Below are 20,100 nucleotides of genomic sequence, written 5' to 3'. Positions count from 1 at the left end.
GCAGTTGTTTTCATTATTATCTTCCAGCTCTGCTCCCCTTGGATCCTTTATTTCTTTGGTGTATGATGGGAGAAAAAAGAAAGAAGGGGGAGTTCTTTTAAGATGTGATTTGAAAATAGTTTTCCATATTCTGGTTTTTGTTCTGTTGAAATCTCCAGCCTGCTCCGTGGACCTCATTGTTATGTGCTGGGGTGGGCCTTGTTTTGCACAGCCGGACACAGTAAGTGGGAATGGGGCAAACCCAGGAAATGAATCTGTCAGCTAGTCCTTTCCAGGTTGACTGCACCCCCACCCACTGGGTAGCAAGCTCTTCAGTGAAATTGTCCAAGTCCTGCTTTATTTTATGGTATTGACTGGTTGTTTTAGATTTACATTTTGATATGACATTCTTTTTTGCTGAAGGTATTTCTCATTTCCACTTGCAGTGAATTGAACTTTGAGCTATAACAATACAAATAATCTCATTACGATCTTTAGGATATGAAAAAGTTGGCCAGTTGGCGTGTTTTCACTCTGTACTTACAATTTATCCTGCATTTAAATTAGACCTTGTGTTTCTGAAAGAATATGTGAATCAGTGAGAATGTTTATGAAAGGGAACTTGGAGGCAGTGTTTTTTTACTACCACTTAAAGATACTGATCTGTTTCTGTGGGGGAGGAAGAAACTTTCCTCTACCAGGGCGTTCAACCTGCGGCCCATGGGCCACATGCAGCCCACGATGGCTGTGAATACGGCCCAGTACAAAATAGGAAATTTACTTAAAGCATTATGAGATTTATTTTGTGATTACATGTCACAATGTATTTAATGTGTGGCCCAAGATAACTCTTTTTCTACCAGTGTGGCCCAGAGACACCAAAAGGTTGGATGCCCCTGCTACTATCAAGTCTCAAGTTTTATGAGTTGTTTTTTTTTCCGGATCTAATAATTAAATAGACATGAGACAGATTAACAAGAGAAAATTACCAAATTTAATTACGTACAATTATATGGGAACCCCATATATGAGAGTCAGAGACCCTCCATACATGAGGGGTTCAAAGACAGGGAGGGAAATTGGGTATATAAGGCCTCCTGAGCTAGGGATGAGGTAATGCAGCTTGGGGCTTCAGAAGGTAATTGCAGGGAGGGCACGTGTTCAGTAATTACTAGTGTGCCCTGCCATACAAACATGTAAAAAGTCATTTCTAGTGTAACCCTCATCATGGGCCAAACTCCTAATTTAAATCCTTTTAGATAGTTAAGATGGGGAGGGGGACAGAAGTTTCTTTGAGCCGGCAGGGTCTCAGTTGCCTTTAGCTCAAAATAATTCCTATACCGCGGAGACACATCTTCGCACATCTTAAGAGTGGCTCATTCGGAACCTCTCCCTGCATATCTCATTATAGAAATTAAATTAAATACATACCTAGTAAGTGCTTCCTAAAATAGTATGTCAGAAGGAGAAAAAAAATCAGAAAATGGCTAGAGAAGTTATACTTTGTGTTGTTTTTTTTTTTCTTTTGCAAGTTTCAGTTATTTTTAGTTAAAGAAAAACAGCTTTTTCCAAGGGCAACAGGGTAAACTAAAAAGGTCAGAAGGAAGCAGGGCGTCAGCTCCTCACAAGCTTTTGTTTCAAAACCTGGACTTGAGGAAAGGGGGCCCACCTGGGAACTCAGGGGCAAGGGACCAGCAGCGGGTGACTTTGGTGGGATGGAGCTGCAGCCCACTTGGTCAGTGCAGTGGTCTGCATGGTCTCTAAGGTCATTTCCACCTGACAGTCAGCTGACGTGATTAACACTATTATTCTTGGGGGGCATTAAATTAAGGAATGATGCGGGAGCCAAGGGAGTGGCTTATTCAGTTGGATTCTGAATCCCAATCAGGAAACAGTCTTTATCTGGTCAATCATAATTTCATTTTTCTTGGAGCGAATTCGAAGGATGGTGAGGTCATTCTGGGTGTCAGTTCCACGGTGCTCTGGGCCTTCAAGACGAAGTTGTATGTGAGGCTGGTGTTACTGTGTGGTGCTGGGACTGTCCCCAGTGCTCTTAATGGGAATGCCTTTGTGTTCCCCACAGTGAGCCCTGCACGCTTTCTGGCTCTGAAGTCGTTTCAGTGTCTCCTCCACCTCTGCCATCTCGGACGGATCAGGTAGTTCTGTGTCACCAGCACCAAGAAGTTACACTCTGAATAATTTTTGCCCTTTACTTTACAAAAGACAATTAGAAGATCTCCCTACGTAAGCAGGAGCCCAGGCAAAACATTTAACTTTCCTTCCTGATGAAAAGTCACAGCAGTTGTAAGCTTTGTTTTCATGATCTATTCTGCTCTCAGCAGGCCACCTCTCCATTCTTACCTGAGCCTTTTGCTTTTTAAAATTTTATTTTATAAATTTAACGATAGCCCTCTTTTTCCAAAGTTTGGCTTGCCTTGTTTTGCAGTCAGACACACAGTGCATTAATATGAAACAGACGCTGTCGGAGTCTCCCACACAGATCCTGACAGCTCAGGGATTTCTCTAAACCCTGTCCTGAGCCTTCTCTATGGTTCCTACTTTCATTTTTGGTGCTTTTGTCCATCTTCCTGGCTTTAAGGTTCAATTTTTGAGTGATTCCCAAAATAAGTAAATATCTGACCTCTTTCTTGAATGAGAGTCACACGATTCTAATATTCTGCAGGATATTTCCACCTGGATTTTTAGCTGACGTCTCAAATTCTCCTTCATTTGTATCCAAGAGTTGTTTTTTTTTTTTTTAATTAAGCCTATTGTGATATCATTGGTTAATAACATTATATAGTTTGGGGGTATACGAGGTAATAATTCCACATCTGTGTACTTTATTCCATGCTCCCTGCCTGAAGTCTGGTTTCTTTCTGTTACCGTTATTTGGCCCCCTTTCTGCACTTCGCCTTCTTCCCCCTACTTCCCCTCTGATAACCACCGTCCTGTTGTCTATATCAGTTAGTTGGTTTTGTTTGTTTGTTACTTTTTGTTTTATGTTCCATAGTAAGTGAAATGATAAAGTTTTTGTCCTTTGCCATTGGACTTATGTCACTTAACATCATACTCTCAAGCTCTATCCATGTTGCTGTAAATAGAATATTTCATGTTTTCTCTGCCTACGTAGTATTCTAATATATGTATGTGTTTTATGGTATGTATGTGCGTGGGTGTGTGTGTGTGTGTGTGTGTGTGTGTATAAATACCTTATATCCAGTCATCTGTCAGTGGGCACTTAGGCTATTTCCATGTTTCCATGTCTTGGCTATTGTAATAATGGTACAGTAAACATAGGGGCACATATATCTTTATGAATTTAATTCTTGATAAAATGCACTTGGTCATGTTGGTTCAGAACAGAAATTCCCAGAATGATTCAGTGTTAGGAAGTCTATTAATATAATTCACCCATAATAAAAGAATCTAAAGGAGATAGGAACTTACGGCCATCTACATTGGGTCTGAAAAAAACGAGGAGTCCACCTTTCGTTTGACAGACCCCTCATGGACTGGCAGAGAGATATTTAAAAAAGAGAGAATGGGAGGTGAATACAGTCAGACAGAAAAGTTATAGGTGTCTATAGAGTTATATGGCAACCATTTGACAAAAATAAATAAAAGATAAATTGTATCATGTACCAAAATAAATTTAAGGTGAATAAAAGACAAGTAAAGACCAGATACTCCTACCTCGGGGCTTTTTCAGTTTTCCTTCCGTCAGGGGATTATGGGAGAGAGGACGGAGAGCCTGCCCTCAGCATGAGAGTGTCTGTAGAGACAGAAGCCGTCTTCTTCCTTCTATTTCTCTTGCTAACAACTAAGGTTAGGTAACAATGTGATTTTCTATGGTTTGTGAACTGTTGTAACTTCCACTTGATTCTTTCCTTGCCAAGTATATTCTTCAATCTCTTAGGCTTACTGTGTTCTTTTGTAATAGAAAACAAAAGCCTCAGGTTAGTTACATCAAGTCCATTTTTCAGCCATCCTCTGTTAGTTTTTTAAATGGTGGTATAAAAATCACAAGATGTGGGATTTTTTTAGGCTTCAAAATTTTTACTTTCAGTACAGGAACTGAAATGCTTTTTATTTGCCCTGAAAGTTGTAAGTCAAGATATCTCATAGTAGGAACCCTGTGTTTTCTCATCAACCACGTTTTGCCAGTCCTGGTGCTATAGTAGAACATTTTTTATTGTATAAATACTCATGTATCAGATACACATTTTAGCAACAAATGAAGCTTTATTAATTTTGTCAGACAGACAAAATGAGCTAAAAGATGCAGTTTCACACACACTTGAGACTTTAAGGTCACTTTGGACTATTTAGCCTGTCCATGTGTAAAGGTGACTTGCAAGCTGCCCCTTCAGACATTTCGGATGCAGATGAAAGGAGATGGGCTAAACACAAACCAGGAAGGGGAGCTCCTATTCAATATTGATCAAACATAATAGTATACTTAGCTTTGATTTTTGCCTTTGCTTTACCTCTGAACTGATTTTTATTTTAACATCTTTTAACCACTATTATTAGGAAAAAAAGAGAAGTGACTTTGCATAAGTTTCAGTATCCCTTAACAAGTGCCCAGTGCTCATCCAGGACAGTAATTCTGTTTTTTAAAGATACATTTTCCGCTTTTCTAGTAAATTGTTTCTCCAGATCACATCCTAGTGACTATTATTATTTTAAGATGCTAATAAACTTGTATTATGAATCCTTTCGCTCATGTTTTTGACTACTTGCTGTGGTTTCTGTTTCATGCAGTGTTGTGCAGTATCTTATGATATCCAGCATTCTGCTGAAATCTGGAAGGAAATATACTGTGAATGCATAGCCTGGAGCTTTCATTTTATACCCACATAATGCTCCCATCACTTTAAAAGGGATCTTCCCTTAAAAGTGTATGTGGCTATACAAGGTCTGTCCAGAAGGTATCCAGCCATGTACTATGAAAAATAGAGATGTTTATTGAAGACAACAGAAGATACAAGAAACATTGTACATAGGACAATAATGCCTCAGTCCCCTTCAAAGTAGGCCCCTTGGGTCCTCACACAGTTCTCCCAGTCACCACCAGCTGCCCCATTGTATTTTCCTGAATCTCATGGATAGTCTAAAATCTCTTCCCATTCAAAGGTGATACTAGTTTTGGGAAAAGCAAGAAGTTGCAGGGCACTGAATCTGCGCTGTAGGGGGCTGAGTCACCTGGGTGATTTGATGTTTCACCAAAACACTCTGCACAAGCTGTGAGGCATGAGTGGGCGTGTTGTTGTGGTGAAGCTGCCAATCACCAGTTGACCATAGCTGCAGATTTCTGAATCATCTAAGTGGTTTTGGCAGAGGAATGTTCAAGCTTAACACAAAACTTGGTGCCAATTCATTGCTGTACTCGCTCAATCTTTTTGAATGTGATAGCCACACAGTACACACCCTCACTCTGTTGCGTCTACCACCCCCACTGACTAGTACAGTGAAGGCATCATTGTTCACGCATGCGCATTCCAGTTCACTCTCCTTGGCTGCCAGGTTACATCGATGTTGCACACACTGTTCTCATTTATTAACAGTGGCTGGGCCTTTTCCAGACAGACCTCATATATGTAAATCAGGCTACTAATTAATTATTCTCTTTTAGTTATGTAATATTTACTCTTATATAAATTAAATTATAAAATCATGCTCATCCTAAGGGATAGGACAATTTATACAACCAGGGCACTCTGTTCTAAGAGCATCAGAATATCTTTGTTATACAGCTATTGAATAGTTATACAACTGTTGAGTAGTCTGTTGTGACAGTTGTGCACAGAAGTAGAACTTATATTCACATTCATGCATTATTTTCTCTTTTAACAGTTGACTTCAAACCTCGTGCCAGCATGGATACTGTCCATCATATGTTACTTTTTGGATGCAATATGCCTTCCTCCACTGGAAGTTACTGGTAAGGGATAATGGGCTCACAGTACAAAGGGATGTAGACAACGTGTATTTTTACAAGTACGAAGTGCATCTGTGCAAGTATTTTACAATTGATTAATAAATAGGCAGGATATTTCCTTGTTAGAAAAGAACATTATTCTTTTGTATCAGGTAGTTATCATGTTTTGATTATCACAGTTATTTAGTCTGCTATGGAGCACATCCATCAGTCTTTGACATTGACTTAATAAGTACATGTCTGTTGTCATGGAGAGTGTGTCAAGGTACATATTGCTTTAAACACAGAGACTAAAAACTTAGATAATGGATACTCTGATGTTTATTTTTTTAAGTTCATGATGGAACCCAAGAACACCGTGGCTGTATTCACTGAGCACTCTCTCATACTATGCACCATGCTGGGCGATCTGTGTGTGCCATTTCATTTTATCCTAATGTATCTGAAAGCAAATATTATTTATTACTCTCTATTTACCGACAAGGAACCTGAAACTCTGAGATTCAGTAACCCCCTGTTCAAGGTAGCACGGCTGGTTAGTGTCAGACCAGGATTGAACTCTAGCTTATCTGGTTCCAAATCCAGTTATTTCTGTTTCACCTCACTGTGTCTCATTTACTGAAGTAACTGTTGCAGTTTTAGAATTTATTTTAATCACTGTGGTGAGCCATAATACCATGTCATGAACAATCAATAAACCTCTATTAAATGCTTGTTATATGTCAGAACTGCAGCAGATGCTGTGGGAGGTTCTAAGATAAATAGATATATTTTGTACCCCCAGAAGCTTGCAGCATAATTAGTGCTTGATATCTTCCCTCTCATTTTCTTCTTTGGTGGTAAGAAGATCAGTGAACTTTGAAAATAGCTGTGCATTTTAAGCCTATTTTGCACCAATAGCCAGAATCAGTGTTACATATTCAACAGTGTAGAATGACTAGTGTGTTTTCCTTTGCATTGGGAAGGGATCTGTTTTGTGCCGTTTCTGCATAATCATGTAGACTGATAGGTCTCTCTCGGTGCATCCTAATGTTCATTAGCTGATACGAGGCACGCAGCAACTGCTTTCCAGTTATTTTTATAGTAAACAATTGTTTTATGTATCTGTAACTGTTAAAAGCACAGGGCAATTAGTGGAAATCTCCATGGACCAAGTAACATCAAAGCATTTGTTAATAGGCTTAAGTTACTCGATGAAAGGAGCATATCACATAGGAACCCCACTCACATGACTGTGTTTATGGAAAAATGGAGCAAATCAAAATTAACACCCTTTGATATCAATATTCCAGTTTTTACTCTTCAGTAAATTTTTATAAATAAAATTTTGGAATTAAAAGATTATCTTCTGACAGCTTTTCTGAATCTGGTTCAGCAAACCATACCATTTGGTTTTTATATTTTAAAAAATATTTCTTCTGAAATTAACAAAATTTACCTTTGGATTAAAATGGGTAAAAATAGAGAGAAGGAATGTGAACTTTAAAAACCTGTTTTAGATTCACCTTTGTTCAAGAAAAAGAGAGAAAAAATAAAACACCACTTAAATGCTGTTACGGTTCTAATTGTTATGGAAAAATATATAAAATGAACTGAGACTAGTTTATTGTTCTCAAGAGAATATCAGAGCAAATGTATTATTTTGGCTCTTTTTAAAAAATTTATTTGTATTTTTAATATACTATTTTGATAATTAAGTTTATCCAATGTATTTTCTTAGTTGGGGAAGGAGAATTCAAAGCAAAATGTAAATGAAAGTGAAAATAGTAATTTTGAGCAACGTAATGGCTACACATATTATTTTGCTAAAATTGTTACTGGAAAGGCAGCATGATAGAGTGAAGGAGTAGTGAACCACTGGCTGGATTCCCTGGGTGTGTTACCTGCCTCATGTGAGCTGGCCCCGGTTTCTTCATTTTATCGAGAGACTCTTACTAGATCATTTATAGAACTCCTCTCTGCTCTAAAATTCCATAGTCATATGAATGTAAGTTGTATGCAAATGCTGAGTCAGACTGGAAAAACATTATTATTCAGAGTTGGAGATGTGCACTCTGGATGAATCACTTCAAGCAGTGAGTCTACTGCATTCTGCCATTCAGTCGCATCATTAAATACTTACAATTTTTAATGAGGGTATACCCGTATCATTTTAAATTGATTTTAAAAATCTGTTTGGCAGCCCATATTTTCACTTAATCTGTAGACTTTTTATAAATTACTTTATAACCATGAAACAAAGACAGAATTGATGCTATTATTTATCTTATTTCAACCAAGCCCAAAGTGTGTCTAACACCTAAAAGTGGGAGCTATGTGTTGCCGTGCAGTATGCAGACTGGGAGGTATGCAGTAAGTAGAACTGTTCTAATGGCTCTCGCTTCTCCAGTCTAGCCTGACTCTCCATTTAAAGACAAGTCAGACTTTATAACCTCCAATATTTAGCAAAATCCACTGGTCTTTAAAGAATTAGAGCTCACAGGATATTTCATGGGCTGAACTTTTCAGCTGCTTCACAAAAACTCCCTCTGCTTCCTACCCCCAGTGCTACACAGGCTCAGCCCTGGCAACCGTCAGCAGATGTTTTCCAGCTGCTTAGACTCTTATCTGTCCCACCTGAATTATAATATTAATAACAAAAATCTATCAGTGTCAAAAGCCCTGCATTCTTAAATATTTAAATCATAGAATTTATCACACTCATTTTACAGATGCAAATCTATTCCTCACTTGTTCTAAGATACATACAGTACTTAAGAGTTTTCCAAACTTTCACATGTATTTTTAGTTATTATAACAATAATGGTTTTTAATGGTTAAGAATATCAAGAACCCGTTCACACTTTAGGGGAATCTTTTCAGGAATACAAAGGTGTTTTAGCAAAAGAAGAAAAAGCTAATGCTAGGATATTTTAACACCAAAACATCAAGCTAGGGTTTTCCCCATTTTCATTTGACTGTTCTATTTTCATTGCCAGCAGGTTGGCAAATAGGTCTGTGTTTCTAATAAAGTAAACATTTTCCCCTGAAATTATGAAGTTATAATTCATCCCCTGTCTTCAGGCAGCACTTTTAATATGAAGGCAGAGAGCTATTCTGATGATGTTTCGCTGTTGCGCTGCCCTCCTTTGCTCTTTGTAATTGCCTCATTCTACTGTTCATTAAAATATATTTACAGTTATATTAAGTTTACATGAAAATAGTAGACACAGCATGAAGCAGTTTTCATTATGTAGTCATTTTAATTTTAAAGTTTTTTTTTCCTCTACACATATCTAGTCTTTTGTGTCTCATTCCAAATTAGCAGCTCACACTGGTAATGTGTCTAGTTAATTATATGCATGTGCATTTAAATCGCATACATTGATGTGAACCTTTTAATATACTGTGGTGTGGTCCCTTTATAGTTAGAGCGGGCCTGGTGCTCAATTCCGAATTTACATACCTCTCGAGGATGCACAGAAGGACTAGCTGGTGTAAAGCAGCAGCTCTGCTGGCCCATGTAAAGAAAACAACAGTGCCTGTCAGATGTACCCCCACACCTTCTTTCCCAGGCTTTTAAAGGAAACAGTTAAAACATCTAGGGGCCAGTGGAAAGTAATGGCACCAAGGTTCGAGCAAGCATAGCAATAGCATGATTTGTTGGACTTTATTTGTGCTTTCGGACTTAATTCAGACCACAGCATTTTAAGTTCCTCAGGTTTGTTTCCTAAATAGGAGCTATAAGTGAGCAGATGCTCTTTGGGGCTTTTTTAGGATCACTAAGGAAATAAGGTGACTCAGTGAAAACTGAATCATTTAGATATAAAAAATTTATTACTGCTACCCACTAAAAATGGCAAATTTTAGGAAATCTTGGAAATTGAAATATTGCATTAAAAATAATGAATGGCAGGAGGATGGGTAAAAAGGTGAAGGGATTACATACAATAAATAGGTTGTTACAGAATAGTCATGGGGATGTAAAGTACAGCATGGGAAATATAGTTAATACTATTCTAATAACTATGTGTGGTGCCAGATGGGTACGAGATTTATCAGGATGATCACTTAGTAAGTTATGAAATGTCTAACCACTAGGGTGTACACCTGAAACTAATATAATAATGTATGTCAACTATAATTGAAAAAAAATTTTTTAAATTAAACTAATTGCGTTGGCCAAAAAGTTCATTTGGTTTTTTCCATAAGATGCCTCTAGTAGCAGTTAGTTGTCTTTAACTTCATTCAAAACAATTTTCTTGGATTGAATTGTGACAGCTGTCATATCAGCATGCATTTAAAAAAAAACACATCGAAATTGGTGAATTTTTGTGTAGCCATTTTAATATTGAAGATGGAAGAAAATGAGCAACATTTTCAGCATATTATGGTTTATTATTTCAAGAAAAGTAAAAACGCAACTGAAACACCATAAAAGATTTGTGCAGTGTATGGAGAAGCTGCTGTGACTGCTTGAACAGACGAATGTGTCAAAAGTGGTTTGTGAAGTTTCATGCTGGAGATTCCTTGCAGGATGATGCTCCACAGTTGGGTAGACCAGTGATCCCCAAACTTTTTGGCACCAAGAACCAGTTTTGTGGAAGACAGTTTTTCCACAGATGGAAGGGGGAGGGATGAATGACTTTATAGCCTGCCACCAGATGCAGCTTAATTGTCACTTGACACTCACTGATAGGGTTTTGATATGAGTCTGCAAGCAATTGATTTATGGTCTCTGTGTAGTCAAATCTCTCTGCTGTGATAATCTGCATTTGTAGCCGCTCCCCAGTGTAACAGCTCCATCTCAGATCATCAAGCATTAGAGTCTCACAAGGAAAGCACAATGCAGATCCTTTGCATGCGTAGTTCACAGTAGGGTTTGTGCTCCTATGAGAATCTAATGCTGTTGCTTATCTGACAGGAGGCAGAGCTCAGGCGGTAAAGGGAATGAAGGGGAGTGGCTGTAAATACAGATAAAGCTTGGCTGGCTCACCCACCACTCACCTCCTGCTGTGTGGCCCAGTTCCTTACAGGCTACAGACTGTTATGGGTCATGGCCTAGGGATTGGCGACTCCTGCTCTAGACCTTTCTTCCCACCCTCTCAACCCACCTCACCCCACCCCCACAATAAACACATCTCAGCCCTCACTTCCAACCCCATTGTTGACCCTCATAGCTGGGCATCCCAGCACTGCTCGGGCATTGCAGTACTGCTGCTGACAGAGGTCCAAGACCCTTTCTCCTGGTGCAAGGCTCGTTTATTTGACTGCATTCTAACTTCCACCTTCTTTCTCTGCTTTAGTGCTGTGCACCTTGAAAAGAAGTCTTCACTTTCCCACTTCGCATTTGCTCTTTGGACTACTTAGTCTTTCTACTCTTTTTTTCCCACTTCGCATTTTGCTCTTTGGACTAATTAGTCTTTCTACTACCACAGCTAATGAAACTGCTTAGGCAAAGTTCACCTCAAACTTTCTAATTGTAACATCCAATAGGTTCTTGTTAATCCTTCATTTAATTGATCTCTCTGTGGCATTTGTCATGGTGACTACTTGTTTCTCCTTTAAATTCTCCTACCTTGGCTTCTGTAACACCACAGTCTCTCCTGGCTTTGCTTCTCCAGTAATTAAGAACATAAAGTCTGTGATCAGCACTAAGTTCAACTACTGTCATCCCACTTAGTAGCTGTGGGCAAATAAAGTCTTTGAGCCTTAGTTTCTCATCTGCAAAACAGGGGGAACGGAATCTTACAGAGTTGTAAAGAGGATTAAGTGAGCTAATCTTGAGTAAAGCGCAGTGCCTGGGACGTGGTGTTTAATATATCTGAATGGTGATTCTTATTCTTTCCTGTTCTCTTATCCTGGCATCTCTTCCACTCCTTAATTATTGTGGTCCTTCAAGAGTCCATTCTTAACAGTCTCCAGTCCTCCAATTCCATCCATTCTCATTGCCTTTACTCTATGCTGACCATTCCAACGTTCTTGTCTTCAGCTCAGGCTTCTACTACACCACCTGTGATGCCTTCTGTTAAGTAAGCTGTTCACTACTGTCTGTTTCCCACTACTAGATTGTGAGCTCACTGAGGGTAAGGGCTGCGGTTTATTTGTTTCTTGCCCCCCAGCACCCAAAGTAATGCTTCGTGCATGGTAGTAAGCCTTCAATAAATGTTCTTTGAATGAATGAAATCTTTCTGGACACCACTACCTTAACCCACCACTACCTTAGCCAACTTTGCTAGACCAGTTGAAGTTGATAGCAATCAAATCAAGACATTAATTGAAAATAATCAATGTTATACCATGCGGGAAGTAGCCAGCATACTCAGAATATCCAAATCAATAAAGTTAGTGGTGAAAATGAAGAATGTGTCTTTTATTTTATGGAAAACTAAATGGACTTTTTGGCCAACCCAATAAAAAAATAATACTGAGTTGTTAGCTACAGAGAGTTCCAGGATTTTAAGGTCATATTTCCTTCATATAATAGTTTTGGCATTTGGGGTAATTCTGGAGCACTGTATTTTTGTATATAAGATTGTAAAGGCTTGTGCGCCTTTATTCTGCTGAGCACAGAACTTAAGGATTAAAGTAGTTTATAACTGCCCACCCCAAGACTATGTTCACGATATTCCATGATTAAAGTAAACAGTCTTGTTATGTATCCTGCTTTGTACTTAGGAAGGATCTTCTCTGCAGAGCTAGAACTATGTTTAGCCTTAGTAGTTAATATTTGATTTGAAAACTATTTCTAATGATGCTTATTATAACCAACTGCTCTTTATAAACCGAATATGGCTCCTGTAGGTTGTTAGATCTTTTTTGAAAAGAAGAATCCCAGCTGATTAAATGAGGCTATTTCTAGCTGTTCTAACTTGGAATCATTCTCCAGATAGAGCAGTAGTGCTTTGCCATCCTATGAAGCTTTAGCTTAGATCCCTTTCAACTGCTTCTATTTATTAACCACCTGCTGTGTCTTTTTAAATGCCACTGTCTCCACAGGGTTACAGGTGCTGATGAGGGGGAAGAGAAAAGAGCTAAAACATATAAGTAAATATGTAAGAGAAAAGACTGTATGTGAAACACCGTGCTTAGTTACTCATTTAAATGGCTTTTTTAGGGTGATGTTACTAAAGCATCCTTGCGTCCCTCATGATGATAATGACCCTTTAGTTGAGAATGGTATTTGCATTTGCTCCCTTTATGGACGCTCTCCATGTCCCCATATCCTCGCTCCCTGTCATCTGTGCACCGTGCAGCAAGATTCACGGCCTGCCTTCTGCAGTCCCTTCTTTGTTTTTGCCATAACGAAGTACTAAAGCTAAACATACATAACATCCTTGTCAGTATAAATAAAAATAATACAGTCTCCAATATCTCCTCTTTTCCTTGTTCTAAGCACTGTAAAATGTGTCTTTGAGTGTAGTAGCAAAGTTTAGACATAAGTATTTGCTAGGCTAAAATTAATTGTATATATTTCCTTATTCTACTTTAATAATTGTAATAGATTCATATCATATTGCATATCAGGATAGTACAAAGGACCATCATTAAAACACATTTGGCATCTTGTTCTAACTTCTAGTCACCAATGATCATATTTCTTGGCTAATTTTTAGGTGCCTGGATTAGGTGTTAATAGGACTTCCTTAGCAACTGATCAATACCTAGTACACTAATATCATCTTTGTAGAATGTCTTAGTTGTAACCCTCTTGAGAGTTTCAACAGAAACAAACATTATATGATTTTGGACATTATTTTTTCCTCGTAAGGCTAGTATTTATGTTAAACAGATAGCAATATTATAGCACAGAACGCTTACATTTAACATTGAATATAGAGCCAGAACTTGGAAATCAGAGTGTCTTTGGTTCAAATCTCAGCTCTATTACTTGATAGTTATCATAAATATCATTCATATTATTTAAGATTGTTTCCCCATCTGTAAAATGGGGATATTAATCCTGCCTAATTGGGCTACTCTGAAGAGTGAGGACATGCCAATTATGTGCTTTGGCACAGGGCCAGGCACAAAGAAGTACTTAATAACTGGTAGCTACTATCCTTCTTCATTTGTTAATAAAATATTTATTAACTATCCATTATGTGGAAGCACTTTGTTAGGCACTGAGAATTTGGTGTGGTCAAAGCAGACACACTCTGCTCCTACAGACTTCATTGCCTCTCTCATGTCGTACCGTAGCACTGTTGATCAGACTGGTGCTTACAAATCACTGCTCTTGTTGAGCTTTCCCATTAAGTATCCTGATAATTACTATGTTAATGCATACCCATTGCATTGAAATTCACATATGGTTTGTCTGCACTGGGAAATGGGTTTACAGAACAGTTAATAAAATTTGAATACCTGACTCACCGAATGCAATTTTGAGAGGTAACACCATTCCATATATGCCGTTGATTTTATGTTGTGTTTCTTCAAGACTATTCTAACTTTGGATTCATTTTCCTGCGGTTCTGTTCAAATTGTAATTGAAGGCCATAAAAACTTAACTTGAGGGTGTGACAATTTAATTTTTTAAAAAATATTTTTAGCTAAAAGAAGAAATGAGTTATCAGTCCTGATCTTCCCTGAGTAAACTTGGATTTTAAATAGCCTTTAACAGATACAACCAGAGAATACGTTAACAGTCAATCGTGCTTTATTTGGATAATTCAAAATGACAGGCTAGCACTTTTCAGTTCTTGGCATAGTCTAAAAATATCCATGCCATCTGAATGGTTTCCCCATGGATTAGAGGTGAAAAGGTTCTACAACAAAGGTTTAAGAATCCAGAATAGTTCTATTTTCAAATGTTAATTCTCATCATTTTTGCAGTGAATACTAAGAAACCACAAGGGAGCTAAGTGAATCTTTTCACAATTAATTGGCTTAATCTGGAGGAGCCTTTAGGAGAAGCTGCTGTAAGAATAAGGAATCTGGTTGATGAGGCCTGAAATTACAACAGCCACTGATCAGACATTGGTTACATTGCTTCCTAAACGTAAGACTCTGCGTATTAATAAGGACAATAAAAAATCCTATTTTGGTGGGACCCTTTTTGGAAAGCTAGAATACACCATATCAACTTTATCCTGTCAGCCCTTTTATATGGAGGAAATATAATGCTATTTCCATTTAAAATGGGAGATGGAAATTTGAAAATGAAGAAGTGACAGGATTTTATCCCAATGCACCTTGCCACTCTCTTGTGTTACCTATTAAAGGATCTGTTTCTCTCGGCCCCTTGTTTTTCCTCTTTATTTAGTCCTGTCGCTCATGAAGTTCTAGAATTAGTTCAGTATTCCAGCTGCCTCCAGTGAGTCATTCTTTACTCAGTGTGGACTTTAGTATGTTCTTTAAAAAAATCATAAAACAGGATCTTAAAAATTAAAGTTTGTTCTTGAAGCTATTCTTTTGCCATAACTGATAGGAGAATTAAATATAAAATCATTGTCTCTTTGCACAGAAGTCAGAAGAACTTAGGTAGAATTTGATTTTAGAATTGCATGCACATATTGCAGCATAATTCAGATAAAACGGTAGTCATCAAAGCTCATCTTCATATATCATTCTCTGCCTACACATCACTCTCACAAATCAAGATAGAAGAAAGTGTGGCAGCCAGAGGTTTGAATCATGGCTTGACTGTGACATTTGGCAGTTAAACCCTCTGGGTTTATTCAGCTGTAAAGTGCAATCTACTTGCAATATTCTTATGAGAATGAATATAAACTTGTTTGTACAAAGTACCAGGCAAGTAATAGTTCAAATGTGTTGTTATTTAATATTTTAGTTACAACTTAACTAAATTTTTTTTAAAAATTTATGCTTGACAGTGCAATAAAATTTAGGCCAATTCAATTCTTTAAGAATTTGTATATGAAAAGCTGAAAATGCATTTAGCAGTTAGCTTCCCCAAACATTTGTTTTATGCTTACAAATGCCAGGCAAGGTTGTAAGTGTTGGGAGTATGGGGTGAAAGATATGACCCCAGACTTCATTGTGCACAGTCTGGTCGAAGAGGAGGTAATAAGCTGATTACCTCCTCTTAGGATGAATGCTATGGTTAAAGGATAGAAGTTGAATGGGGCGAGGGTCTGAAAAAGCTTCCCTAAGGAGGAAGATTGGAGCAGAATCTTGAAGGAAAGGATGAGTGGGACAAGTTTGTCAGGTAGAGAGTTGAGGGAGGGGTTCTCTAGGCATAGGGGACAATGGAGAAGAGTGGGATTAGAAACTGGCAGCCAGTTGGCATGACTACAATGTTTGTTTGTTTTTTCCTGGATATATAACAAGGTCCCAGATCATGAAAGACCTTTTGCTACAGTGTTTGGATTTTATTTTGATGTTATTCTTGGGAAGCATTTGAAAGATTTTGTGCCAGCGAGTGACATAATCAAATACATTGCTTAGAAAAACTTACTAAACCAGTTTTCTCTATTATATTTAATTCTGGTTCTTACTAGTCACACATTGAATTGTCTTCTATATCAGAGGAAATAATTGTCTTGTTTAACCTAAGACTGTCATCACATTGATGTTAGGCGCTGTAGATTTATGATCTTTGTTGAAAGCTATGAAAATTGTCATGCAGATCTTTAAATTTTAGTAGCCGACAGCAGTGAGATCCAAAGTTCATCACATCTGACAATCTCATTTTTTAAACCATTATTGCTTGAGGCCAAAGAGGAAAATTTTGCTTTTGGGCACTGTCCAATACCCGAAGTCTTTTAGCACACTTGGCACAAGGACGTCACAGACGTTTGTTCAAATGCACAAGTCTCACATGGTAATGATCCTTCACCATAAGTATATTGTTCTTGACAGTGAAGAGCAAGAAACCACTGGCTGATGTGTTTTTACATGGCACATTACCCAATTTCTTTCTGCAGACTGATTTATAGAAGCAAGAGTATTTGCTGAACATGCCTTGTGGAGACCTCCTGGTGCCTGCCCCCCACCGCTTTATTCAGACAGGCAATAGCTGTCCATACTTCCTGCCTATCCTGGCTATAGACAGGACACATGTTGGGAGTTCCCTTCCTCTGAGTATCAAGGTGTCCTCACTAGTAGTTTGCTCATTTGTGACCTCGCTGTTCTCAAGTTTTCTAGCTTCAGTTTCTAGCCTCTTTAGGAAGCCATGAGAGTCTGCCCTTTGTTACCCTCCAGGCCGAAGGCACTTTCCCTCCTATGTGAGCCAACCTCCTTCCCAAGAAGCTGTGTTTGTCCTAGTCCTTGATAGTCCTCAAACCTCTCAGATCCGCCTAAATTCCTGACACTGACCTTGCTTGGTGCTAATTACTCAAAACCCAAATTTATAAAAGCAACATAAAAATGTCACCTATTGATGTTTTTAACAAATCCAATTCTATAACAGAACACATTAAGAGACACAGTGTGATGGGGAGGGGGAACATGTGTCCTGGAGCCAGACAACTTACCATTTACAAGATTGGATCTACCAATGCAGGTACCGTTGTGCTAGTTACTGTGCTACCGCAGCCCAGCCAGAGAGGTTTCCACTCACAAAGGGCCTTTCAGGGCTGATGGACATGCTCAGGACACACAGCTGTTAAGGGGAAGTTCTGGGATTCAACTCCAGAAATGTCTTTATGCCTCTGCTCCCTTCACCATCCAACCCTGTCTCTCAACAGAGAATCTTTAGGTAACGTGAACATTTTGTTAAATGTTGCATTACCCTGGTATTATGCTTTAAGGTTTATGAAGTGCTTTTACTTATATCTCACTTGACTTACTGAATAACTCTGTGAAGTGAGTATAACTATCTCTGTTTTACAAGAGAGGAAACTGAGGTTCAGTAAGATACAGTGGTTTGCACAGCATGAAACAACTTGTAAGTGACACAACCAATATTCATAAACTTTTATAAAGTTGTGTGTATATATAACACCAAGAACCCTTGAAGTGAGAAATACTTGTATTGTTCACCCTACTGAGCGTAAGCACGGCATACTGTTTGTCACAACAGCCAAAGACTGGGTAACATTGATCCCCAAAGTGGACGTTTCTTGTAATCCACTTTTAAATTTCTCTACCTTGGCTTTGGTTTATTCAGACTCCCTATGGGATGCTTATTTTTCTACCTGATTATATAGTGTACATTCCACATCTGAACATACTGAATTAGAAATTGTATATCTACTTCACAGGATTGTTTTACATTGGATGACAAACAAATAAAATCTCCTTTTATATGTGCTTTTTCTCACATTGAAAATATTCTTTGCTCCAGTCCTCATTAGGATCTTAAAGCTGTATGACTGTCGTGATAATATATCCATGTAGTATTTTGCTTTGTTGTCATACATTTCCCCCTATCCCCATACCGTGGTGAGTGATTTATATATTTACTACTTACATCTTCATTTATAGCTACTTTTTTTTCTTTCAGGTTTTGTGATGAAGGGACCTGTGCAGATAAAGCCAATATTCTGTATGCCTGGGCAAGAAATGCTCCCCCTACCAGACTCCCCAAAGGTAATTCTAATGCCTCTTGGGTAGTCTTAAATTAATCTGCTTACTTTCTGATTCCAAAGTACTTTAAAAAATATATATATTATAAATTTTATTTTTTTTACTTTTTAGAGAGAGGGGAAAGGTGGGAGAAAGAGAGGGAGATAAACACCAGTGTGTGGTTGCCTCTCATGTGCCCCCACTGGGAACCTGGCCTGCAACCCAGGCATGTGCTCTGACTAGAAATCGAACCAGCGACTCTTTGGTTTGCAGGTCAGCATTCAATCCACTGAGCCACCCCAGGCAAGGCAGTAGTACTTTTTATTATATGTCCTTTCCAACAGTTGGTGATAATGGTCCTATACTAAAAAAGTACCTGAATCACCTGCTTTGTATTGAAAAGGTTTTTTAGGTAGTTACTCTTGCCCTGCTTCTCTTTCGTAAGAAATTTGCACACATGGCAGTTTAGACAGAAAACAACCAAGTTGACCTCAAGCCACCTTTGGCCTAAGGCACATTGGTTCTTGACAGCAGTAGCATTTTATGAGCCAAGAGGACTAGGAATTAAATAAACTGCTGTTTCAGCAAACAGATTTTTTTTTTAATAGTCCTGGAACCTGAGTATTTAATGTGATGCCAAACCTCAGCTGGCTGTCCAACTTCACCTCTGAAACTGTTCATAGCCTCCCATGTGTGAGTGAATTACTAGACTCTCTTTTATTACCTTATGTTTCTTAATGTCAAAGTGAACGTGCTGTTCTGTTACAGCATAGGTGCGCCATGGTTTGGGACTGCATCTTGTGAAGTACACGTCCCTCTCTTGCCTCCCTAACTCATGTCAGCTTGAGCTGATATCTGTTTTGCTTTGCTTCAAATAAGCCTTGGAATCCTCTCTAGTTTACCAAGCAATCACTACCAAGCAATTTTGGAAATTCATAAGGGGGTCTGTCATAAATTTATTGATATTTTAAAGATCCATTAGTAGAACATATATAGAAAAAAAATTGCTTCACCGTCAATATTTTCTCTGTAGATAATTTTTAGCTTTCCAGCCCACTCTATTAATAGTAAGACTATTAGTAACCCTTCAGAGTCCAAAAATTTATTGGCATAGTAGACTTTGTAATCTGCTTGGTAATGCTTTCCTCCATAACATTTTTGCAGATAACCTGTCTTCTGAGATGCTTCTAAGAAGCCTATTTCCTATATTCAATGAGAAAATAAAAATGAATATGAATATATACAAAATAAAATGAGAGAATGGGTTTATGTATGTCTGTTTTATAATCAAGGAGAGAATTTTGTTTTGTTTTATTCTGTTTCTTTCAAAATGAGCGAATTATCCTCTTAATGTTTAAGTGATTACTCTGATTCTGAAGTGGGAACTATGTATAGAATTCTACCAGACCTTTGAGAAGAATTGATATTAGAAATATTGAAATTAGATCATATTAGAAATTTTCTGTAAGTGCCTAGTCTACTTTCATTTTCATATAACATAGTTTCATCTGCAACATGCTGTTTTATTTCCTTTTGGCTTTCACAGATCAGCAACCTGAGATTAGCTCCATTTTAGACTTCTATTTCTAAAATGTTAATTTATCATCTTTCATAAATCTTTAGGTGTTGGATTCAGAGTTGGAGGAGAGACTGGGAGTAAATACTTTGTACTCCAAGTACACTATGGGGATATTAGTGCATTTAGAGGTAAGTTTTGAAATATT

General features: G+C 38.0%; 1 protein-coding gene and 1 pseudogene across 13 annotated transcripts in view; one reads left to right on the top strand and one right to left on the bottom strand.

Moving 5' to 3' along the window:
• The window catches only part of PAM (peptidylglycine alpha-amidating monooxygenase), a 281,694-nt gene that overhangs the window by 169,459 nt on the left and 92,135 nt on the right, over positions 1–20,100 (top strand). For all 13 annotated transcript variants that reach the window (XM_054590011.1, XM_054590022.1, XM_054590021.1 and 10 more), the window contains 3 exons: positions 5,839–5,926; positions 18,315–18,400; positions 20,000–20,083. In XM_054590011.1, coding sequence (XP_054445986.1) covers positions 5,839–5,926; positions 18,315–18,400; positions 20,000–20,083 — 258 coding nt within the window. The remainder of the gene's footprint in view (positions 1–5,838; positions 5,927–18,314; positions 18,401–19,999; positions 20,084–20,100) is intronic.
• Positions 1,838–2,121, bottom strand: LOC129083933 (dynein light chain roadblock-type 1-like; annotated as a pseudogene).

This window comes from Pteronotus mesoamericanus, unplaced genomic scaffold, assembly GCF_021234165.1.
Source record: "Pteronotus mesoamericanus isolate MK-2021 breed Mesoamerican mustached bat unplaced genomic scaffold, CSHL_Meso_final scaffold_167, whole genome shotgun sequence".
Lineage (NCBI taxonomy): Eukaryota > Metazoa > Chordata > Mammalia > Chiroptera > Mormoopidae > Pteronotus > Pteronotus mesoamericanus.
The sequence above is the reverse complement of the archived record's forward strand: the minus strand, read 5'-3'. Positions and strand labels throughout refer to the sequence as shown.